Source organism: Coccinella septempunctata, chromosome 1 (assembly GCF_907165205.1).
Source record: "Coccinella septempunctata chromosome 1, icCocSept1.1, whole genome shotgun sequence".
Classification (NCBI taxonomy): domain Eukaryota; kingdom Metazoa; phylum Arthropoda; class Insecta; order Coleoptera; family Coccinellidae; genus Coccinella; species Coccinella septempunctata.
Window position 1 is genome coordinate 43,532,926 of NC_058189.1, and position 26,172 is coordinate 43,559,097.

At 34.6% G+C, this 26,172-nt stretch overlaps 2 protein-coding genes across 6 annotated transcripts in view; one reads left to right on the top strand and one right to left on the bottom strand.

The window, feature by feature from the left end:
* The window catches only part of LOC123322985 (adult-specific cuticular protein ACP-22-like), a 77,385-nt gene extending 58,178 nt beyond the window's left edge, over positions 1–19,207 (bottom strand). Inside the window, exon 1 of the mRNA XM_044911122.1 lies at positions 19,139–19,207. Within this exon, the coding sequence (XP_044767057.1) occupies positions 19,139–19,192 (54 nt within the window). The 5' untranslated portion in view covers positions 19,193–19,207. The remainder of the gene's footprint in view (positions 1–19,138) is intronic.
* LOC123322982 (titin) overlaps positions 1–26,172 on the top strand; it is a 147,434-nt gene that overhangs the window by 68,366 nt on the left and 52,896 nt on the right. For all 5 annotated transcript variants that reach the window (XM_044911117.1, XM_044911115.1, XM_044911116.1 and 2 more), the window contains 5 exons: positions 13,469–13,591; positions 15,379–15,805; positions 18,694–18,882; positions 19,217–19,473; positions 21,389–21,823. In XM_044911117.1, the coding sequence (XP_044767052.1) occupies positions 13,469–13,591; positions 15,379–15,805; positions 18,694–18,882; positions 19,217–19,473; positions 21,389–21,823 (1,431 nt within the window). The remainder of the gene's footprint in view (positions 1–13,468; positions 13,592–15,378; positions 15,806–18,693; positions 18,883–19,216; positions 19,474–21,388; positions 21,824–26,172) is intronic.

Consider the following 26,172-nt stretch of genomic DNA (forward strand, 5'->3'; position numbering starts at 1 on the left):
AAACATAAACATCTTCTTCTGTACAGAACGTTGAACACAAAAACATGCAAACTGTCTCAAGCCTCCCCACATATGGGAGGATTGATACGATGTACTGGGAGAGTAATCGAGAGGATTATTCAGCTCAGTAGGTAGGTCAGCAATGATACTGGCTTGCTTTGGTCCTATAGGTGTAGAAAAATCAGGAAATTGTCAGTTAGTCACTTCCACACAAGAAAAGTCGGCCTCGTTAAATACATGGGGATTGCACGGTTTTTAAAATCCCTTTGATATGTTGGATGGTGAAGACGCCTTCATGTAGGCCTATCCAACTAGCTACGGAATATTTTTTGAAGATTATACATGTATCAGGCCTCCCCACGACAAATGTCTCAAACCTCCCTGAAAGCAATTTTTAAAGTGATTTATGTTTTCATCTTATACCCATATATTTTGAAAAGCGAATAAAACTGTAAATTGAGTAGTTTTATGCATATTTCCCAGTGAAATGTTTGTTTATGCCGAAGAATTAATGCATGATCATAAAACCCTTAGGTAACTTGAGTAAAAACTTACAATTTCTCACCTCGAAACACTCTTTGTTGAATATTTCACAAACAAACTACTGTTAGTTAGAATGCTGTTCAATAGTATAACACTTTTGAAAACGGCTACAGACCGCGGATATAAGCCTGTATCAAGCCTCCCCATGTATCAATGCTCCCTAGTCTCCCCTACTCTTTGTTCTATGAGTCGGATCCACTGAGATCTGAGATCGGTGAAATTTGAATTCATTCAAAGTGACGTACACCTATTTCGCAAATAAAATTATTCATACCAATCACTACCTCTTTACTCAGCTTTGCGTATTTCATTCTACTCTATTATATCTCACCTCACTTCTCCAATCTAGTCTGTCCAACTTTACTGCACTCCACTCCACTCCACACTATTCCAGTCCAAACAACTACATTATTCTGTATTTTATTTTACATTCCCATTTTTGTAGTATTGAACCTTCTTCGGAGAGTTCGCCTTGCAAGTGTCTAAGTCCCGTAAATAAAAATAAAGTTGAGCTGATCTGTAGATTATCTTTGACAAAAATATTAAAAAGAGCTCAGAAAAATTAACATGTCACAGACACACAGAAAGTATAGATAAAGACGTGGTTTATTATTCATTTTCCCCTTTTCGCAGGACCAAATTTTACTCACTCGTGAGGCGTCAAAAAGTAAAATTTATTTATTTATTTGAAGGAATACAAGACGGGACGAACCCAAAATTATGTATTCACTAATAATGCAATGTTATTTAAAAAACAATATGAAACCAATACAAAACAAACCATAAAAAACCAATGAAGGTAAAACCTTCCTTGGACAGTCCCCTTTCCAACAGTCAAGGCCTCTACAGAATCGGTTAGATCAATCAGGAGATCAATCCGGACACAGACACAATCCGGACAGACAGACAAACATACAGAAATGTGAAATATAGATGATGAGGTTTAGATGATGTCCAGAAATAACTAGATAAATTCAAAAAGTTCATTGAGAATATATTCTCAACAACACTTGGTATCCTAAATTTCTTCTTCAACATGTAGATCCTTATGACGCTCATCTCATTGACCCCCGATAAATGGGACAAGTTCTTGCCCACAGTTCTCCTGTCAGTCTTTGTTTCAATATTCTATTTAAAATTTTGACTCAGCATCATTTTCATATTGTTAGGAAAACACCGATTTCGACAAATTTCAGTTTTATTTGTATGCATTGCTAACAATCAATCAGCATAAAGAAATAACGTATTTCATAATCGTCAGGTTTATCTTCTTAAGTGAACTAAACTTTACACGTCTTTAGACCTAAATCCAGTGTATAATTCGAAATTCCAAACAAGTACCTCGAATGGAAGAACCGCTTCCTAAAGTATGAAATATATTTTCTGTGCCTATTTACTTATTCATTTGATCCCTGCTTTCGGCAGTTTTTTGTGAAAAACCGTTAATATTTTCGAAAGTATGACGAACAGGGATAGAGAAATACTAGACCAAAACACTCAGATGGGAAAAGAGAAGCGAAAACAGCGTGCAACAGGGGCAACGTAGCAATTTTGAAAATATTATGGTCAGATAGATCAGATGCGTAAACCCTAGTACCCAGATTTTCAGAACAATACAATGATCCGTTCTACGTCCAAAAGGCCACTCATCGAGGGAAACCCTGTATACATCATAAGATTCATCATTCATTCATTGCTGTATCCCGTTACCGGGAATGAATCTACAAAAAGAAGAAGAAAAAAAAAAAAAAAAAATTCGAACAGACTTGTAACTTCTTAGTGCTAGTTGCGACTGTGTGCCCTCCTGTGACTAAAGAGACCCAACCTCGACCTGCAGATCCTTTCACACTCAGGGCATGGATAGTCTCCAACCAGATCTGGCCGCCGCTGTATCCTTCTCGATTCTCCACTATAACTGTGGACCAAAGACCTCCACTGTGACCTGTCTAACGCTAGTTGTTCCCAGTTATGATTAGCATTAACTGATTTTAGGGATTGATGTAGTGTATCCTTAAACCGCTTATACTGGCCTCCTGGTTTCCGGGCTCCCTCAGTGAGTTCGCCGTATAGAGCTATTTTGGGGAGTCTTGTGTCTTGCATCCTCAGAATGTGGCCGCTCCATCTGAGTCGGGCCCTCGTTACTTGAGTCTCAATTGTTGTACAATTCGCGCGCTGCAAGACTTCTGCATTCGAAACTTTGTGGAACCATCTGATGTGCATTATCTGTCTTAGATGACGTTGCTGCGTCTGTTCAAGCTGTTTAATATGTCGCCTGTAGGGAGTCCAGCTTTCGCTTCCGTAAAGAAGCGTTGGGAGGACCACTGCTCTGTAAACAGCTGTCTTGGTCTTCAGATTGAGGTCGTGATTTTGGAACACTCTGTCCTTCAGCTTCCAGAATGCCCGTGATGCCGAATTGATACGGTTGTGTATTTCCGTGTCAAGGTTAGCCCTAGTATTTATGAAGCTTCCCAAGTATTTGAACTGCTCAACCTGTTCTAGAGTTTCATTGTCCAGGCTGATATCTGTTTGAAGGCTTTCTGGCGGACTTACCAGGATTTTGGTCTTGTCAATATTGAGTCTAAGGCCTAAAGCTTCGTATATATGTTTATAGGTGTCCATCATTATCTGTAGATCCTCTGAGCTGCTAGCGATGAGTGAACAGTCGTCTGCATATTGAAGTTCCGTGATAAACTTGGTACGGGTTTTTGCTCTGAGGCGCTTCAGGTTAAACAGGCCTCCATCAAATCTGAATCTTATCCCAACACCTCTTACGGGCATGCTCATGTCAGCAATTATCGATACAGCTATGGCGAAAATATTGAACAGTAAAGGCGCTAATACGCAGCCTTGTTTTATTCCAGTGTTGGTTGAGAAATGGTCGGTTGTAGAGCCATAAGATCATAAAACACTTGTTTACCAAACTGATTTTCGTACTCCGACTTCGGGAAAAAATCAAAAATAGAGGTCTCTTAATTTTGTCTCGAGAGTCTGTCACCAGATTTTTCGGCAATAATTAATTCCCAGAGATTTTAAAAATATAAGTCTATAATCTCTCTAAAATCTTTGAGGTATACTATTCAAGAATATGACGGCGTGGAATCAAAACACTCGTATTTTCTATTATTCCCTTCCAAGACTCTCCCACATAATAGTGGAATAACAAGAAGCTAACTAGTCCATTTCGTGACCATATTCGGTTGTTATACCCAACCAATTGAATAGGACATAATGAATTGAACGCTAGAATATAATTAACATCAATCTTGCCGGCGGTATCAGATTTTCAAAACCAATGAAATTACAAGTCAAGGTTGAGTCTCTCAACATGACTCATTCGACTAACTCTTTAATATAATCCTCTCTTGAAGATGATGAAAATATAAATCTCTAATTCAATTTCATTTCTGTTCATTTTCTTTGTACTATTGCTTTCATATTGAAAGAAACTTATAAATTCAAACAAATCGCACCATATTTGGGATTTACAATGAGACATTATTATCTTTAAACACAAATGACCCTTTTCACATTGAACTTCCTGAATTATTTTCCACAAATTGATTATTGAAACTGGCTTATTATACAGTACCAGTACTGCCAGTCTCTAGGTACTTAGAAATCCCTATGTCTGTTAGTTGTATGTTTGTCTTTCTATAGCTCCTGAACCAGATGTCCGATTTTGATGGCAATTTCTCTATATTGTAGAGAATTTATCACATTAGGTTTTCATATTAAATTCATTTCTGTATGATAAATAGGTAGATGAAGAAGAATATTGGTTTTTTCTTAGTGAGTCGTGCATGAAGCTGTTAATTTATTGCTCTTATTGGCCGACTCTATAAGAGAGGAAAATGATCCATTTGAAATTTGTACTAGATAACCAATTTCAACATTTTACATTTTACGTTCCATTTGAATAGGGTCTTTACATAACTCCCAAACCAGATGTCCGACTCTGATGGAAATTTCACTATAGTGTAGAGAATTTATTCGAGTAGGTTTTTGTGTGAAATTCATTTTTGTCTTAAAGAAGTCGTTGATTTCACGATTGTATGACGCTTGGTAAATTTTAAGAGATAGAAGAAAATGATGAAGTACCATTTTGTAGTGCCCAAAAAGTTCTATTGATAAGTTCGCGACGCATTCATCAAACTTCCGAAGATTACCCACGACAATCAATTTCAACATTTTTAAACGAAGCCAAACTGTTCTTCTATTTGAAGAGGGATTCCGATTAACATGGAATGAATCAGAATAAGTACCTAATTTAGGTGACCCTTGACCCTCATATGTGGCATTCATTTTCAATGAAAAATGTTTTTTACAGCATAGTTTTCTAACGCATATTTTGCAAGATATTATAGGTTAAATAAATACGAATCTAGGCAAGAAACGTGACGGCTACTGCGAGGCGAGATTATAGAAGGGACTAAGATAGTAATAAGTGATTATTTCGAGGGCCATAGGGAATTGTTTTTTTCAGGAAGGTTGGGCGAATCTTTCGGCAATTGAAGTTTGTTTTTAGTTTTCTTCATCGTGAGGGTTTTCGTTTTGGGCTAAGTAATTTTTTGATGTAGATGAAATCTTTTCGACTTCATTTTTCATAGTGAGTTTTGTTGGTTTTCTGCTCATTTTCTTTCTTATCTCAACTAGAGTTTTGCTATGAAATATCGCCCGAGCGATACCGCGGGTTCATGCTAGTAAGTTCAATAAACCATAGCAAGGTTTTTGTAGTAAATATGCGCTCTTTCTGCTGTAGGAAATGTTATACATCGTGTCTCAAATTCTAGATATAACGTCATCGTTAGTTTTGAAAATGAAAATGGCTAATTTTTATGACTATTTCAGAGATTGTACAGTGTGATCCATTTCAAGGTTCCCTACTTTTATAAAGAAAAGAAAGATATTCATTGAATTAATTGAGAAAAACAGTTTCAAGAAAATTGGCATAATCATTGTCAGTGTCCACACTGATGATGTAAAAATGAATGGACTTTTCTCTATTCAAGAAAATCCTCATCTCCATACAAGTCATATTTTTGGGGGAAATCGACTGGAGTTCCCTAACTTCTCAAAATACAGACATTTTATCAGAAAATCAGCAACGTCAACAACCCACAATGAAAGAAGAAAGGGTACACTCAATATCAAGAAAAGTTATTGCTTGGGAAGATATTACTCGTGATCGACTATTAGATACAGTACCCAGTTTTTCAGATGGATTTTTTTTATTTGTCCCATGGCTAAAAACGACTGTTTTCAACATTCCTTTCGTCTTATGGTTTTTTATGCCCTATTCTGAAGGTTTCATTATTGAAATGATAAACAATTATAGTTCTCCTCTATTTGTAGGGAAATATGATACAAAATTTCCAAAGAAGTAATGAGGATTTAGAACAATTATACAATCTCTGCATTAGTGTCGAAGCTTGAAGTTTATACGAATAATTTATAAGTGTATATTATTTGTATTATTTTCATTTCACTTGAAACGATAATATCATATTTATACTTTTCGGTTCGTGACATAACAGTCAACATCATAAATAACGTTTTAATATTTAAATTAGGTCATATGGAGTGGACAACCTTTAACTCGCATTATTTTGTAGATACTGAATGATTTAACCTCGGATTTAACCAATCTGTTAATTCGAATCCAAATGATTTATATAAATCGTGTGTCCTTTAATCAGAAAACGTTACGTGAAACAGATTAAACTTATATGGTTCTGAAAATATAATTATAATGATTTGGAGTGTTATATTATACTGATTGAGTAAAGAGTAACGCGCGAAATTCATAACCCCAGTAAAAAAAATCGAGACAGATGATTTTCATTTCAAATTACGCAAGTTTTCATGTATAATTGCACAATTTGTCATGAGCCCTCTACGAGAGGTGGGTTGTCGTTGGATTTTTTGAATGGCAATCCTTACTTTTCGTGCCAGAAATAGATAACCCTTTTGTTGCTTAGGATGATTTGGTCATTGATGGTTTTCATGATAAGAATCAAATGGCCTAAATCGTACTTTGAGATCAATTATTTTAGGAGTGCTTGCTGTTTTCGTAGTTTTATCGACAACATGCTTTTTTCGCAGGTAATAATTAATTATCTGAAGGAAAAGTGACAATCACAATATAAATGATCATCTAATTACAACCCTAGGATTAAAACATGATTTCGATTAAAAAAAAGATGTCCCTGTTGAAGGATATTGTATAGTGAGGGGCATTTCCCGATATTGAAATCTTTGTGTACCTATATTATAACTATACACACACAAGGTGTTTCAAAATTCAGAACGATAATTTGAAAGGTATATTTCCTTAAAATACGTTTCTTTAATTATAAATTAATAGTAATCTTAACAAAATGATGTGGATACATATAAGGCATATGTCGCTATTTTCGTCATGTTAAGATTCTTAAATATTCAATTCAAACTTCGGTGAGCTCTAGGGAATAAAACATTGACGATATCGATTTAATTATCGAGCTTACCATTAAAAAATTTTTTTCTTATACCTGATGGCAAATTCCTAGAAAAAAATTGAAAAATTTTTTACTTCATACTTTCTCTTAATTCTGTTACTTGTTTGTCCTATTTTCGTGTTCGTTATTCTGTTTCATAACCTGATTTATCCAATCCCTCACAATCAAACATTAAATGGAGGAGTGGGATAAATTTTATTATTGAAAGCATAGAATATTAAATGAATAAAACATAAAATAAAATGAACAATTTGAAAACATTAAATAACACTGGTTTCCCAATTGAATATCGGCCACTGAGTATCGCTTTTTGTCTATTTTTGGAGCCTTTAATAAGTATATTGTGAAATGAATAGTTTTTCAATGAATTCTGTTTCATAATCCCACAAAAACTTTCTTTATCGACTCGGATTTTGAATTATTCGAAGAGAAACGTTTTTTTGACGCAATCAGCTTCTACGAGAAGTACCACATTTCTTTTCATGAAATCAATTATTTCACATTAGTCGACTATTTGTACATATTCACCTATCGGTAATGAGAAAGAACTAACTTTATGCTTTTGCTCGTCCGTAACATAGTCCTAATCATCGTCGTATTCGGACCCTATATATTCTCGTCATGTAGTTCTGATTATTCATAACACTTAAAATACTGATCAAAACGTATGCCGAAATTAGGTCATAGAAAAAGTACCATATTTTTCTTCATGAAGTAGGTACATTTTTTTACTCCCTAATCTCGGCTTGAAAATCGTCTAACGTCTTTGGAAGAAAATATCACTTTGTCTCTTATCTCGTAGGAAGTGGCGGAAATATGGTCAATCGGTTATTTTTTACTCCAATATACTCATCTCCAATACTTGAATTAAATATGGAGAAATTCATTAAAAATCATTTTGCAAGCATGCACCATTTTTGATCTGACATACGTTAACATGTAATGTATTTCCTTAGAGAGTGTGATTCTGAAGTAGAATATGGAACCCTATAAGTCACTCGCCTTATAAGGTTCAACCTACATCCACAACAGCGCCTAAGAATAATTTTTTGAAGAGATGTTAGTATGTCTAAAAATGGGAGACTGGGCGAAAAATGTTGACAAATGTGCTTGACATTCGAATAATAGATAAAATGCCTAAACGAAATTTTTATGTAGGCATAAAAACTCCCGAAAGTGATGAATTTAGGGACACTGACGAGATAAGGAGCATTCACCCTACTTTTCATTTTTTATTTTTATTTGAACCTTTCGTTCACCAGCAACTTTCTCGAAATCTGTAAAAGGTACGAAAACTGCCAAGGGTACAAAAATTTTGCAAACAAAATAAGGAATTCCTTTTGAGTTTTGGAATAAACCAGTAGCTCACGTAAAAATCCTGGGGTGATAAAGGGAAAACCACCGAGGGAGAAATATATAACTCTATGAATTTTCATCAATATTTGTCATGTCCGATTATGTAGAACCTTCAGCTCAATGTATGTTTCAAATTTAAGACATATGTCTCAAAAACTGCAGAAGCTATTATAGTAAAACTAAAAAAAAAATGGAACTTTCAGCACTCTGTAGATCTGTAACCAAGCTCTTGCGGACCAATGTTTATAAGAACTTTTTGCCTTAAAATGAATCATGGAATATATCCCCAAAATTGTTGCACTGATCTTTGAAATACCCTGTAGATAGTTGATTACAAAAATTCAAAGAAGAGAAATATAGTACTGATACTGATCTATCCAAAATCCAGATACAGATATTAAATACTCTTCTTAATTCTCTACAAAACGGATTTTGGGATTCTATCTGGATGATATATACATATACCTAAGATCATTCAATGATTCAACATTACTACTAGCATCAGCATGCAGAAGCTCTCTACACATCAACAATACCGGAAAACCTTGTCGTGACACAATTGATGGGGCGTATCAATACATCAAACACAATATTCGATTTCTTTTGGCGTCTAGCACGATGGCGCCTCCAACGCCACACTCTCTATTACCATCGATAGATCATTGCATGTCAATCTTTTATTGTTTTCAGGATTGGTGATTGATCGAGCTCTCATTGCAGTGTGTTGAATGATTTAATGTTATTTGTACAATGTTTTAATATTCCTTAAAATAAGTGGTTATAGATTTATATTGAAACACAAACGTAAAAACGCTTTGCGTATGTTTTGACCAAAAAATTTAAAAGAGTTGAACGCAGTTGCTTCGTTATTTCGTTACTATAGAAATGATCAACAGCATTTATCAAAATTATTCCTACCCAGATTTTCAATTTGCAATGACAACAACAATTTGATTCTTCCCGGAAGTACGTACTTCCCGGACTAAGCCGGAAAATGCTACTTTCTCAAAGAAAAATGTACCCACTTCCCGGACGATTGCCGAAAAAAGCTTTTTGTTAGATTTACCTAAAATTCACAACCCAATTCAAAAGATATTCGGAAACTGCATGTATAACCCTAAAACCATCCTGAAATTTGTGTATCAGACAATGATTTATCAGATGATTTCTGGTTTCGTTTAGTTGCCCACATTCACAACTAGGGCCTCCAACTGAATTCTACCTAAAAAGTAAAAAGCAATATATTGCAACGTCCGTGACCTATTCTTATACGATTCAAAATACACCATTTCTTCCTGGAAAGATCAAAACCACGAACTCTATTCGTTTTCCATTGAAACTGCCAAATGCCCTTGTCCCTTACAGTCTAGGAATACCTATTTTCTGAAATATACGAAAGAATTGAAAATTAAGTCGGGAAAGGAGTAAATTTTTTTCCAAGAATTTATAACTGCAGTCGGTCAACGAATATGGGGTGGTACAATGTTTGAAAAATTTACCTTCTATATTTACCTAAGGCCCGGTACTTTCACGTGCGAATAACTTAATTTATTCGATAAATAAATACTGTTCTTAGGATAAGTAAAAATGCAGTCTTTTCACTTTCAGATAGTGTTATTCATCGAATAAATCTGTCATTGAAACTCGTTAATAAGATTTTATTTGTCATAGATCGAATGTCGGTACGTCATTATTGGTTGAATTTTTAAGATTCTGGATGTATGGTTATTTTTTGTGTGATTTTCAGGAAATATTGGCTTTGTAGTTGGAATTATGACAATTTCTACAATACGGTCTCTTATTTTACATTAATCAGTGAAAAGTAGTAAACCGTGTTTTCATAGAATTGTTATTCGTCAAATAATTTCATCTGAAAGCACCGAAATAAGGTATCCTTCAGATAGCAAATTATTTGACGGATACTTATAAACGGCTTTGATGATTCTCACAAAATTCTGCTCTAGTGTACCTATCGGTACTTTACAACTGACTATTGTGTTTCAATTTCAATTGAGTGCGAATACCGACTTATGTCAATATTCGCAAAATATTCGAAAAGAACTTCAGATGCCAACTCCGAAATCATATGAGCAAAGTGCACTCCACAAAGCAGATTTGGAGCATTTACTGCTTGATGCTCTAATATCAGAAATGGTGCTCAAAATTTTCTACCTTGTATAGAATAAACTCTTATTACAATTATAAAATTACGTTATTCGATTCTGGATCGAGTTGGACTAGGACAATATTATTATTCAGTATTAAAGTCCACTTAGTATTTTTAATGCCAAGGCCTTGAATGTTTTTCGCATAAAATTCTTTATTGAATATTCTTTAAGGTTTTCAAATATTTCATTAACCGATATCAAAAATTATGCTATAAGTTGGACGCTATATTCAATGCTTAACATCGATCCAATAGTTTGGGAATGTCCTCATTTTCCATCAACGATACTCAAGTTCATGAATAGTTCGCTAGCAATGAAGGGATCTGAGACTGAAAAGTATTGAAAAAAAAATCCTATTTATTTTTCATGAAATCAAGAAAAGGAGAATGCTTTGAATGTAAACTCTTTTTTAATGCCCATGAATGCTCATTTATTTATTAAATTTTTTTATATTACTGGGTTGCTTCACAATACTAGGTAGATCTTCTATAAAATTTGAAGTCCACTAAGGATATAAGGGAAGTAAAAGAAGATACTCAACTTCGTTTACTCCAAACGACCAGAGAAAAACAAATAAAAAAATTCTTCAATAAAGAATCAATCAAAGAAGATGCTTCTATTTAACTGTCTATCCTCGAGCTGAAAATGCCATATCTATATCTGAGTAACTTTCATTTGTTTCGTCTTAAATACTATGTCTGATATCGTTTATAATATCAGTTTTTTTATTGATCATACAGCGTTAAACTCACTGGATATTTTACAAGACTGTATGTTCTTCTGATTTTGATCCATCATCAGTCCAACCTTGTTTTCACAGTAAACAACTTTCTATACCTTGCATCGAATCCGAATACATACCGAATGGAATTATTCTTACACAGAGCATAAACATAACATCAGTCTCTATTTTGAGAACATTACTGAAACCATAAAACTCACATTTACGCAAACTATACTCCGAAGTTTATTTATAGTTATGCAATGCTTTGAACGGGAAAACATGAGAAGTTCAGCTGTTATAGTTTCTAGACAGATTTTTGAATGATTTGAAATTTGATCAACTGGGTCACGATTTTTTATGATTCTCATGAAAAAACGTTTTCCATAACCGAAACAACCAAATTTCCTTGGTGCGCATGAAAAATTTCTGCTCCCAATTTTCGATAGTGTGCATCATGTGGATTTTCAAGAATTCTCCTCCGACACCTTAAAAATCAGTAGGAATGAACTGTGAATTAATCTCTGAAATTCTAGAAGATATGATTCCCTCAAAAAATGAATGGGATCTTCATGCTTTGATATTGATGTCGATTTTCATAAGAATGATGTCGATTTTCATAAGAAAATCGACAGATTTCAGATTATAAAATCTGAAATCCGAAAATTACTCAATATACAGGATGTGGCCAAATGAATGGATAATATGGTACCTGCTAGTATAGGACGTTGTGGCGGTTCAGAAAAATATTTCTTGTATTCAGTTAAAGTCCTTCGGTTTTCGAGATATTCGAGATTTTCGAAAATTCAAACAAATGACACCCTTTGCCACTATTTTTGGTGGCAAGACTTCAAATGAAAGAAATTTTCAAATCTGTTTTTTGGATAGTTATCCGGGATAGCTGTGCTATCGAATATAATTTATGATTTTTTTGGCGCATGCGTAGTTTTTTTTTTAACAAAAATCTGACTCGAATTTTCTCTTTCGATTATTATTTTCTTAGTTTTATCCTGACCTGATGTAGAAAAGAATATGGTCACCTTAGCGCCAAATTAAGAAAAAGCATCCCTGTTCATTGAGATCCCGAAATGGTATATCTTAATTCCTCTAACAATTATCGATGCGTCAAGATTAATGTGAACCTTCTTTAATGAATTTTTAGCAACTGAAATGGAACATGCAAGCAGAGAAAAGCATTCATTCATTTAAAGGGTCGGAGCATGTATTTGGAGCTCATAGTAGCAACTTTGAAAATCTTTTGTAAAATTGAATTCAGTAAAACGATACTAATTTTAAAATTATTATTTTCTCTTCTCTCGTTTACTTTCATTATCATACCTCACAGTTATGACATCATGAGAGGGCAAACTACCTTCAGCCAAATCAATCCAAAATTTAGAATTTCACGAGGTAGAGGCTCCAATTCAAATGAGTTTTTACTTATTTACTTGAATACAAAATATGATAGAAATATAAGTTTTTGGCCTATCGAAATGAATTTCGAATATGAGTCATCCAGTTTTCCCTAGCTATTACGATTACAGAGATCCTATCGAAATTTGCCAACCCTGTACCTACATAGGTGCGTCAAATTTCCGAATCGGATTTTTTTTTATTTCTGGGGGCAAATGAATAATTTTTATAATTTCCTAATATTTTCTTACATAATAAAATGGGACGTGATATTTAGAAGCGAATCCTCGTATTCTTGCCAAATTACTCATTGAGAAACTCAAGTCAGAGATTTTCGAAAATCCTTAATGCGTATCGCTCGAACTATGTTCCTTATTTGAATGTTTGACGTTCTAGCGACCTAGGTAACCTGAAGTGTCTGCCCCTACGAACATTAATGAACGTAGTTATCTCACCAAATTTTGCTAATTAATAATAAAAATTATTAATCAATAATTGACTATTAATGATATGAATGAAATTGAAATATTGAGAATGCAACCACAGGGTGGAAAACCTTGTATGAATTTGTATAGTATGACCCCGAGATCCACTGCTAGGAAGAAAATCAAGGTATAAGGCGGCTTCGGAACTTGGTTACGTCTATTTTGTTCGTTTGATTCGGAAATTGAAAATTTGAATTGGAATCTAAAGTTCGAGAAATGAATAATGTTTTTGAGAAATTTTGTTTCCTAGGTGTGATTAGACTGAACGATTTTTTTATTTTTCAGTGCGGTAACTGGCTGCAACTAAAAATATTAGAAATCACCCCTGAACTGACAAAATTGGGAGCTACATTAGGAGAAGCATTGGAATTGCAAAAAGCCCACGATGAAGTACTCCGTCAATTACAGGTAATTTGCTGAAGAAAATATATCAAATTATACCCAAGCGCATAGAACATTTTAATCATTCAACAAGTTCAATGAGCTCAAATTCAACATATCCAAATTTGAATTTTGCTACATTTGAACACAGGTTGAAATAGTGAGTTCTTGCAAGATAAGCAATGTTTTTCAAATCAACAGTATAACGATTTAGCACTATTCAACTATTTAAAATAATTTTTCTAATTTTTTACATGACGCAATAAAGATACCTATTTCCTCTGGATCGCTTACTTTTCATTCTGATTACTCTCTTTATACATGTCAGAGAAGTTCAAGAAAATATCTTTTATGTGGACTAGAGGCAACAGGTTTGCACTTAGAGCCATTCATACAATTCAAAAAATAAAAATATCGTCCTTTCATAAGTTCGTATAAGGTTCTGCATATCCTTTATGAATACATTAAAATGGCAAAAATTTGTTTTCAATTCAATTTATGATGATGAATTACAGGAGCTCATGTGATTTTTATGACAATTTTCAACCAAGGTCACATTCAGATAAATGGTGAAAATCATGAAATTTCTCATGAATTGAAATTACTTGATGATAAGTTCGAAAGAAATGCAAAATAATTCAATATTCTGAAATGTTTCAATTTTGTAAAAATAGGAATACCAAACATGATATTTTGATATTGTATTTTCATGAGGTTCAAATGGACGTTTTTCTCGTTACCAAAATAATTATTTACATCATATTATCTAAAAATTTCAGACTCATAGAAAATTCAGAATAACAATTCGAACAAAATTTAAAATTAATAGAAATTCACTTTACAGTGCGAGTGTAAAAAAAGCCAGTCACAATGTATCTCAATTTAGTATATTCGCTTATGTTAACTAAGTGAGTGATGATAATTAATTGTTTATAAAAGGTGGGTCTTTGAATCGTACAAATATTTTAACAGTATACTCTTGAGGTCAAAAGAAGCACTTTTTTATGGTACCATTTTTTCAGAATCGGCTCGGTTTAAAAAATACAGGCTGTTGAAAAACCATAAAGAAATGTTATTTTTAGTTTCCGCAAAAAAATGGAATGAATTTCGGAATATAATTTTCATTTATGTTATTACTCTTTTTCGAACACAATATATCACCAACGTCTTCAAGTTTCCAAATCATGACCATTAGGTACCATAAAAATACGAAAAATCAAAGAACCGAACTCTCGAAACCAAGTTGTACGCTATCTAATGAATATTTGAACGTTTTGTTGAATAGAAATATTCTTCATATTTTCTCGTATAATGCACCGTTTTTGAGTAATTTGAAGTTCAAAAATAAAAACTATGTGAAAATTGGATACTTTGGCTGAATGTTACTCTATTTTAGAGATCCACAAATGTGTAGTGCCATAGATTTAGCTTGTTAATCTGAAGTATATTTTGTTTCTTCACGGGTGGCATAGCTCATTATGAAAACTTAAAATGTCTATATCTTTTTATCAGATTTGAATCAAAAAAATTTTAAGGAAAAAAATGTTTCTTTGACCTCAAGAATCTACTGTTGAAATGTTTGAACGAGTCAAAGACTCCCCCTGTAAATGTATTTAAAATTTGCATGAGATTGAAATAAAGATCCGAGTAAAGATCATTTGGTCTTGTAAATCACAGTCACATATGATGACTCATAACACACAGACCCATTTCGACAACTTTTTGAGATTTCCCAATTCCAGTTCGCAATTGGCGATTTTAGAAGAATACATCTTCCGAATTTCCGATATACTTACAAATATGAAAATTTTCAGAATAAACAAAGCCCTGTGGAAGAACTCCTCCGCCAAGCAGATCAACTCATTGCAACACAAAAACCGAGGGCAGAGGTATACGCTGCCATGGCTGAAACCCTAGGAAGAGCTTGGAGGGATATTAATTACAACTTGGAGTTGAGAAAACACATCCTCGATTTGAACGTCCAATATCACTTGAAAGCGGAAGAATTTTTCGATAAAATCAGGAGTTTGGAAAATTCTTGCACCGATACAGTCGTACCAATAGAGATAGATGCGGTCAAACAGTTCCTCACGACGATCCATGAACTGAGAAGGACATTGTTGGAATCTCTGATGGCCGCCCTACAAGCTGGTAACTCTCTACTGGGAAAGCTCAAAGCACTGGGTGCCGAAGGCACACTCGATTCTCGACCCGATCATATTCGACAATCGATAAATAAAGGTAAAGACTATTTGAAATTTATAATAATAATAATAATAATAAACACCAATGGAATCATGCACGCATGCGTTCTGATCGGTTAGTCAGCTTAACGTACCTACATTCTCTTAAGATAAACTATTCGAGGGTGAATAATGATTAAAAGTAAAATGCAGGGTGAGAGAATAATACGGCTTATACAGGATAAGTCCTTGACTTGTACAGGGTGGGCAAATTTCGATGTTTTAGCACTACAGCTTTTAAACCAGAGGAGATAGACGAAATTTGATACCCCATTCTCGTTCTCTTTTTCTGAGAAACTAACAAGACTGGTACTCATTTTTGGCCACCTTCTTTTGTTTTCGAGTTATAAGCGAAAATTGGAAAAATGGCAATTTCGAAATAAATTTATATCTCCGCTAATACTGATGATAGAGCTCTGAATTGAAAACATTATACAGGCACTTTTTTAAGTAGAATCCAGTGGCGTGCTTGCCTTTTTAGCAGGATTTTTAATTACGAAGCTATGATCCAAAGTTATGTTTTTTTTAAATAGGAACACTAGCTTTCTGTGCAATTTTTTGAAAGCTTAATTTTTACTGATTCCAAAAATATATAACATCATATGGTTTGATTCAATATAAATAATAGAAAATGGTCAAAAACTCATTTTCTCAATATTTCTATGGTTTCTACTTTTGATGAGAATAGAAAAATGTAGCATCTTATGATTACCACAGTCTCCTTCTATTAGTCCTTTCATTTCTATGCTTCTTACTCAATTTTTACGAAATTCAAATTTTGTGGAAATTAGTAAAAAGCATAGAAAGAATGACATTGCCGGAAGGAGACTGCTCTTGTTATAGGATGTTCTATTTTTCTGTGTTCGTCAAAAGTTGAAACCATAGAAATATTGAGAAAATAGGTATTTGGCCATTTTCTATTATTTATATTGATACAAACCATATGATGTCATATATTTTTGAAATCAGTAAAAATTGAGCTTTCAAAAAATTGCATAGAAATCTAGTGTTCTCATTTAAAAAAACTTTGGGTCATAGCTTCGTAATTAAAAATCCTGCTAAAAAGGCAAGCACGCCACTGGCTTCTACTTAAAAAAGTGCCTGTATAATGTTTTCATTTCAGAGCTCTACCATCAGTATTAGCGGAGATATAAATTTATTTCGAAAGCGCCATTTTTCCAATTTTCGCTTATAACTCGAAAACAAAAGAAAGTGGCCAAAAATGACTACTACTCTTGTTAGTTTCTCAGAAAAAGAGAACGGGAATGGGGTATCAGATTTTGTCTACCTCCACTGGTTTAAAAGCTGTAGTGCTAAGACATCGAAATTTGCCCACCCTGTACATTTTAACAATAGATTCTTGAGCTCAAAAGACACACTTTTTTCATATACCATTTTTTCTGATTCTGCCCTGAGGAAAAGATAATAGCCGTTTGAAGTTTTTATAATGAGCTATGCCACAACTGGAAAAACAAAATTACTACCTTCAGAATAACAAGCTAAATCTGTGACACTACATATCTATGGATCTTTTAAAAAGAGTTGCAATCGGTCAAAGTACCCAATTTTTCGAATTTCACAGATACTTTATAATTTTGAACTTCAAATTACTCGTCAACGGCGAATTACACGAGAAAATATGAAGAATACTTTTATTTTATAAAACGTTCAAATATTCATTAGGTAGTGTCCAACTTAGTTTCAAGAGCTGGGTTCCTTGAATTTTTCATTGTTTTTTTTTTACTTCAAGAATCTAGTGTTGGAATATTTTTACGAGTCAAAGACTCATCCTCCATAGGGTCTGTGGTTGAAGAGTCGGCTTAGAACCCCAAGGTACTGAGTTCGATGCCGGGCTAAAAAAGAAATTTTCTAGTCTATACGGTTACCGGACATCGTCCATTTTTTGGTTAAAATTAACAGTGCTATGCCTAAAGTGATGTGAAAACACAGAAACAAAGCCTGCACAAAACACAACTCGTTCTCCGAACTCGCACAAGATCACAGAGCTTCTGAGGGGTGCTTCGGTTCGTAGACAGAAGCAGGATAATATAATAATAATAATTTCAACAGTTTAGATTAGAGTGAAAGGAAACGCTTCATTCCTTTACCATTTTTTCTGATTACTCCTAGATAAAAATATATAGCCATTTTGAGTTTCCATAAGGAGCGATGCCATTCCTGTAAACCTGACACTAAGATTTTTCAGAGCATTAAATATATTATTTCAACCTTGAAATGAACCTACTATATTAAAAACACAGGGATGAACCATTTTCATTCCATTTCGTGTACGAAGTAGTATTTATAACACAAAAATCAGTTACCGCAATTTCGTGGGCGATAAATATTGATTTCTATTTCATTTTCTATAATACTTAATAGCGGATTCTGCCTGGAACCACCCATATTGGCTTTGATATTCATTATCGTTGTTTATTCCATTTCGCACAAGAGTTACCAGATTCAAACAGAACCCATTTAACCTCATTTTCATATACATAAATGAATATATGATATTTTCGCTGAACGTTCGAACCAAAGATCTTGAGGTGTTAAAATTGAAACCAAATGCGTTGGCAGTTCAGTAGGCATCTGTAATTCTGGTAGCAACGCTACCAAAATCATGCCGGCGAAAAAGGAAAAAACTCAATAGATGTCGCTCTATAAGGAAACAAATTCAGACAGAGAGTTGCACATCTATAGGGTATCTATGGAGTAACTGTTTCGTTTGAACGTGCCAAGTTGACTAATCATAGTGTCATCAGACACGAACATTCCCTTCCCTTTTTTAAGCTTTGAATATCACATTACTCGAAAACGTCGCATTATACGAGGAAATATGAAAAATATCGAAATAAATATTGAAGTATCTCTTTTGTATTTCAGCTTTGTCGCAAGTACAATCTTGGCTGGATGAGCTCCATGTCAAGAGACAAGATGTAGAAGCAATATTTAACAAGAGAAAGTTGCAACTCGAGCAATGCTTAGCTTTGGCTATATTAGCTACTGATTTGCGAGAGCTGGAAGATTGCGTGAACAATTGCAGGAACCGTTTGGCTAACGCCGATCAACTGGGTGAGTTTCATCTATTCAAATTTCTATTTGAACACCTTTTTGTAGATCGGGAAGACAAAGAATTTGTGTCAGATGTACCTATACATCGCTTTCGGTTTTCGGTAGCGTAAATCTTTGGATGACATCATTCAAAATATCTAAAGTACCATTCAATTTAAAGCATTCCTAGAATAGTTGCCTACATGAAAGTGTTGGAAAATGCATGGGATTATGCAGAGGATTGAGTTATTATTAGATAACTGCTCAAAAATTTCACCTTTTCTCGTATTCTCCAACGCACTGTTATAGTTTGAATATTATATTGCTGCATCTTATTAGATTCCTTTTTTTCTAGGCGATTCACTAGCCAGCACCGAACTTTTACTTCACGAAAATAAGAAACTTTTACCAGAAGCACAAATTTTGCAAGAGAGGGCACTTAAAATAACCAAAGCCACCGAACAGCTATTGGCATCCGGTTGTTTTGCCGGAGAGGAAGCAACCAAACAGTCCTACGCTATTCTCTCGATGACATCGGATTACATGACTGAACTCCAAAATAGAAATAGTTTGTTGGAAAGAGTAATGGCATTCTTTAAATCCACTCAATCGGTAAGTTCACTAAATTTTCGAAATAAAAGATAAATATGTCGTCGAGATAAATATAATAAAAAACAGTAATTTCACACAAACCGAAGTGGTGAATGGACTGGTGGTATGAGAATCATAAAGCAGGAAATTGATACTATGTCAGTTCATCGACGTTTCGGAGATATAAAGAAATTAAAAGCTATAAAAAAAGTGAAAGATTTAAATCGCAATAATGATAGTTGGCATAATTTAAATAAACTGTAAGGGTTGATTAAATTGTATCCTTTTCAGAAAGACTAATTTATCAACACAGCTACTACACTAAGTTATGTATTAGGACCCAATCTGATTTATTTACACACTCACTAATTCACATGCATTACTTTGCACTTTGTAACTGCTATAAAAAAGTAAGAGATATAGATCAAAATAATGATAGTTGGCATAATAAATATACTGTAACGTTCTCCGGTTCAGTTAGATTGTCTCCTTTCCAGAACGTCTGATTTATTTACACAACCACCGCACAAATTTATGTATTAATAAATATTCTAATTAATTTACACACTCACTTATTCACTTTCACTACTTTGTAACTGCTGTTCCTTCTCTTATTCAAAACACTAACTGTCCCTCGAGCCTACCGCACGTCTTTTATATAGATACGCCCCGGTTGTCTTAGAGCGATATACGCAGCGGCGGGGCGTGCTCAGGGGATTCGGACGTTATACTGTCATCTCCGTAAGACGTACAGTCCCCGAACACACTGGTTGGTGTGACTGAACCTACAAGTGTCTGCCCTTTCTGAAGTACCCTTGTTGTTCGAAATAGCATTCCACAGTCTTCTTCTTCGCCGTCCTACTGCTCGGGTTGAAACTGCATACCAGTTTCTTCTTTCCCGTTGTATTGAAAATAACCTCCAGCTGAATTGATCTAAATCACAAATAAGCTTTAGACAGCTAGCTTCTTCATCTTAAGATTAGCGAGTTCACCCCTTAGGTACAACAAGGTTTGTTATCGGAGAATCTCTTGGTTACCAGGTAAAAAGGTTAGCGCCAAGGCTTTCCCGGGATAAGGCTGTTGTTTGAAAAGATCAGGTACAAGGCAAAATGCTACTGAAAAATCTTCAGGCACAGAGAAGAGATCTTTTAAATTGCTGCGGTTCAATGGTAACTCCGAATCTTGCTTTCCCAGTTCCCTCATAATTTGGCATGAATGGGTTGAAACCCATCTCATCATGTTCCTCTTTCTGGGTGGACTTCCATCTCAGATGGGCTTCGTCATGTTCGTCGTAGTCCGCCTGGTATTTCGCCAAATCCTTTTTATGACTTTGTATGGTCCTTCCCAGTCCTTCTGTAACTTTGCTGCTAATTCTTCCTTCCTCTAGATTTTGTATAGCCAAAACAAGTTTCCAACATCGGAATCACCTTCCGCAGCTTTGCTGTTATACCGAGTCTTCATTCGGTTACTCGCTAGTTGGAGGTTCTGTCGGACTTTCTCATAAATGTAGTGTAACCTGTTCTTCAAGCTGCTCACGTAGCTATAACCAGCTATCTCCATTCCGGGCTTATATCTGAATTTCAAGTTACAGGGCAACCTTATTTCTCGACCGAACATAATAAACATATATTTGCGAAACGTCGGCGAACCGACATAGTATCATTTACCTGTTTTAAGATCTTTACACCACCAGTCCATCATTTCTGATAAAATAAACAGTACCAATAAGGATTCAGTGATCATTGGATTTCCAAACTCTTCATTCTATCTATCCATCGTTTCAGTGACTAACCATTCTGAGACCTATCTACAAAACCTGGATCATAGAAACCAAATCAAATGTTTTTTCTGTCTCCCTTAACTGAAACTATAGATAGATAAAGTTGATTGAAAACAGCCGTAAATGAAATGATAATAATTTGAAATAATTCTACAGGCCTTCGGCAATCTTGGTCAGCTCGAAATTCAGCTAACCAGTTCAGATTTGAAACCGACATCACCTCAACTCACTCAACTTCATGCCCAATGCTCGAAGGCCATCGAAGAAATAACGGCAGGTCCCATAGCGGAGGGTCACTCAATACTTCAGTCTGTTGGAAGAGGCTCAACAGGAATAGAAGGAGTCAAGCGAACGGTTGAGGATTTGGAAAATATCAAAATAAGGCTGGATGCCCTATGCGTCGCACACCGTGAAGAAAATTTGAGGATCAACAGAGCCCTGGACAACTTTTTCGACACGTATTCTTCTATACAACTTTGGCTGTCCAGTATAGCTGAAGCTTTTCTCAAAAGCCATCGGAATATGGGGTCCGAATTGTCGGAAGCCAATGAATTCATGGATTTGCACAGAAAGCTGCTGACTGATCTTCAGGTGAATATACAGTTAGTTAGTCGGTTCAATTGAAGCATTCACATTGCAAGATAGTTAATAGTTTATTATTCTAATTTTTCACGTAATTCGATAAACGTTTGTAACCAAAGCTTTTATTGAATCGCTACAAGAAACAGCTTACTATGTTTACCGTGATATGTGATTCGAATTCGAAACTGAAATACATGATTTCAACTGAAAGTGTTTCGCAATTACAATTGCATCTTCGGGTGGAATATTTATTTACATGAACGGAAAGAAATTTATATTTCTTTGCGAATAACCGGAGCGTGCCTAGTATATACTGGGTGGGCTTTTTAAAACAAAACAGACGAGATAACGGGCGGAATAAATTTATTTCGAAAAAATGCTCGGACACGTCGATTTTTGTGTAGAGGGGGACAACTTTTAAGGTCAAATTCACAACTATATCGCTTCAACCCTTAGTGTTAGAACACCAACCCCTAAATTTTGAATCGGAGAGATAGGGTGAGTGATACCTCATTTGAAAGGTCTTTTTATCCTGAATTCAGCGTATTAATTTTTTCCTCATTTAATGCATTTGTTCTCGAGATATTCAATTTTGAATTTCGTACAGTACCAGTCATTCCGCTTACCATGCTATGTGAAATCATCAATTATTTGACTAATTCATTATGTGGTTACGATGGTAACTATTAATTGTCAACATTAGACAACGAAATAATTATTATTGGTAATTACCTTCTTCAACAATTAAGGTGGTTGTCTCGTCTGTATCGTTTTAAAAAGCCCACCCTGTATATTCTCGACCCAAAGCCAAATCGGAAAAAAGAGAAGAAAAACGTCAGTATTTCGAGTTTTTTGAGGTTTGCAACACCACTGGCGGAAAATCCAAGATCAGCTAAATAATGCTAAAGTTATAACTAGAATCCCAAGAAAAAATGCTCATTACATAAAATGGCGATATTTTCTTAGAAACGCATTGTATCCAAAAAGTGGCAAAACTGGAGTGATATGAAAACTTTATATGCCCCTCTACTATTTAAAACCTTTGCATAAAAAAAAAATTTTTGGATATATTGCACTCACACCCAGTCAACCAGAAATGTAACAGTAAGTCGCAGGGAGTACCCAAAAATATCGCATTGAAGCGCTTCTTCGAGAAGTTTCATGGATGTACTTAAGATTTCACATTGTGGACATTAACATCCGCATATTGTTAAGTTTGCGAATTCCTCAACTTTAGATCCCTAGTGGTTGCATGTAACATCATATCGAGATGTTCCGATGAAGTGAACATAGCTACTATCATGCGACTTCTCTCTGTTGATATTTTTGAAATATTGAATCTGTGATATTTTTAGAACATGAAATGATGTGTTGTGAATAAATTTCGATGAACTCTACCCAGCGACTTCTCTAAGAAAAACTTTCAGTAACTGTTTCTAATGTTCTATTTATCAGCACGTGGTCTCGAGGTTAACTCATAACCTAAATCCCGCTATGCAAAACGTGGTGTGACGTGTTTCGTTCTGTGACTGCGTTGTGTTGAGAGAATGAACAAACAAAATCTTTATGAATGAATTTTTAGAATAATTTTTTTAACCGAGCTGTTCTATTATTAAATTTCGTTTTAGTTAAGTGTTACCTACTTGACGTTGATTGATTAATTAACGTGCAGTAAAAGGTGAGTAGTTATATAACCTATTGAAATAATGACTACATCATGATCACTTCTTGGCCCTCTTATCCTCCCCATTTTTGCACCTCTGTAACGTTCAACTTTCAACATACCTCATATGAATTTAGGTAATAAGTGACATTCACAACCTTCAAAATCAAACTTGGAATTGATTTGAATCATCGAGAGAACTTCAAATTATTATTTTAGAAACTGTGCTGGAAAAATTCACCTTCTACTGTTATTAGATTTTTCATGACACTCAATTTATTACTATCAATACAGCTCTGATTTTTTCTTCTTCAGCTGGACCATGGCGTTCCTGAAGTGGAATGAAGATTTATAACAAAATATATGTTCTTTATTTTATATATTTGGATTTGTATGAAACATATTAATCTTGAATAAAAAGATATCAGTAATTCATATAGTTGTTCAATTTCCCTTTTGAGGATGAGAGCAGAATGCGAAATATATATAGGTAAGAGTAAAGAGTAAACACAGGGTACAAATGAGGCGTTCAGAGCTAAAGAGGCCCAAGCTACATTTTTTCTGAAATTGAGTTTACGAGTATATAAAATTTTGATTCATTTTCAGGCAGTTCTTACTGTTAATTCAATTTCAGAAAAATTGTAGCTTGGGTCACTTTTCCTCGGAACGCCTCGAATATAGAGTGCAAATTGATTGCCACGATGGTAATTATCAAATTGAACATGAATATAACTTCAATAGAGGATACACTTTGGTAGTTTATTCTGTCAAAATAATCGTTCCAAAAACCTCCAAAATGAGAAGTCGCAAAGTTGCTGTCTAGGGTGCTTTTTTTACACCTACTATGTGATGTACTGGGTAATTACCCGCGATATGCGATGTTGCGGACATTAAGCACTCTCCAGTAAGTACTGGTGGCCTTTTTTTAAATCAACATTGTGAAGTCGCATTTCCACAGTGGTAATTCCCAACAACTTCCCTGTGACTGAAACTGGTTGACTGGGCACCCTGTACAACAAGAAAGGCTCAAAACATCTGTGGTATACATTACGAGGATAAGGTAGATCTCGATGTGAAAATCCAATCACTAAAGCAAGGTCGAAGTTATAAATAATGAAATTTATGCCCGTTTTCACCAACGATCCCTAAACAAGCCCTTAGGTATTCCTTAGCTTTAGGGAGTACCTAACTCTACCCTTCATATAAATTCGTTTTCACCGTACAAAGGTACACTTTGTTAAGTAATACTTAGCTAGGGGATGGCGAGGAGCTAGTAGCTACGAGGGGACAGACGTAATGGTTCACCGAATTACACGATTTTTTATGTTTTGCAAACAGATTTCCGTTCATATTCTCCTGAATATAATGTCCTGTACCCTTTATTCATTGTTTCCCTGTAATAAATTAAAAAGAAATGTATATCGTAACAGATTTCTACAGTACTTCGAAAACAGAAGGATCTGTGCTCCTGATATTGACCTGTCTTTGTAGTTTGACATTAAAAATATAAATTTTTTTAAGAGAATTTACGCAAGTATCTGGCTTTTAAATCCGGCAATCATGAAAAGAGAAATACAAATGGGCTTTATAGAATACATAGTACTCCGCTCTACACATACAGTACTACATAACACTGGATTATGTGATCTATCTAAAAACAGAATGTGGAAGTGAATATCTTCTAAAGATGTTTCAAATTCATTTCATAATAAGTTCAGTACACACCAAATTCTTGGCAAAATCTTGAGAAAGAAGTAAGATCTAAAAAGGAGTTACCTCAGGAGTTACCTATACCTATATGAAATATTTCAAATGGAAAGATTCATGAGAAGTGAAGGTGTACTCCAGAATGTGTTCATGGTTTAAAATAATGTGAAGATTGAAAGATGAGAATAGAAGAAAGTTGTATATTTTTTCTTGGATTGAATGCTATATTGAGAAACACTTTCGAAGCATATTTCAACAAAAGTTGAAGTGTTTTTATGTAAAGTGTTAATGTCGATTACCAACTTTCAGTTTCAGTTTCAGTTTCAGTGATTTCTACATATTGTTCAATATTTTTTCCCAAATCTTCAAATATCCTATTGATAATAATTCACTCACTATTTACAGGAAAAAGTAGTCATCTAAATAAAATAGTTCGGTACTAGTTTTCCATTATTAATACTGATGAAGACAGAAACATAAATCCAATATTCCTTTACGTTGATAGTCATACAAATCATTTTATATGGTGTCACCGAACATCCTCCTCGAGATATGAAGAATCGCCAAATTCCAACATGACTGCATTTTTTCATAAACTTCCATTTTATATGTTCAAAACTTTTCCCACAATTTCAACACAACTGCTTCTATTTATTCCTAAGAACAAGCTCTGCATTATGGTATTCGAGCGATGTCTACTTTTGAAAGCTCTCAAATATTATTTTTCATTTGCTACAAATTGGTGTTTAGAATTTATCACTGTGAAGCGGTTTTTAGTTCATTAATTCACTTCCCAAACAACCGTGTCTCCAAATAAATACACAAATCTCTAACCAACCCCTCAAAATTTGATGATTGGGATTTCGAAGAGCGATCATTTCCACAAATTCACGAGTAACATTTATCCATTTCTCAAAAAAAATTCTTTTTGCGTATCGTAGACATCTCAAAATCCGCTGTCACTTTATTAGGGATTCGATAGGGGATC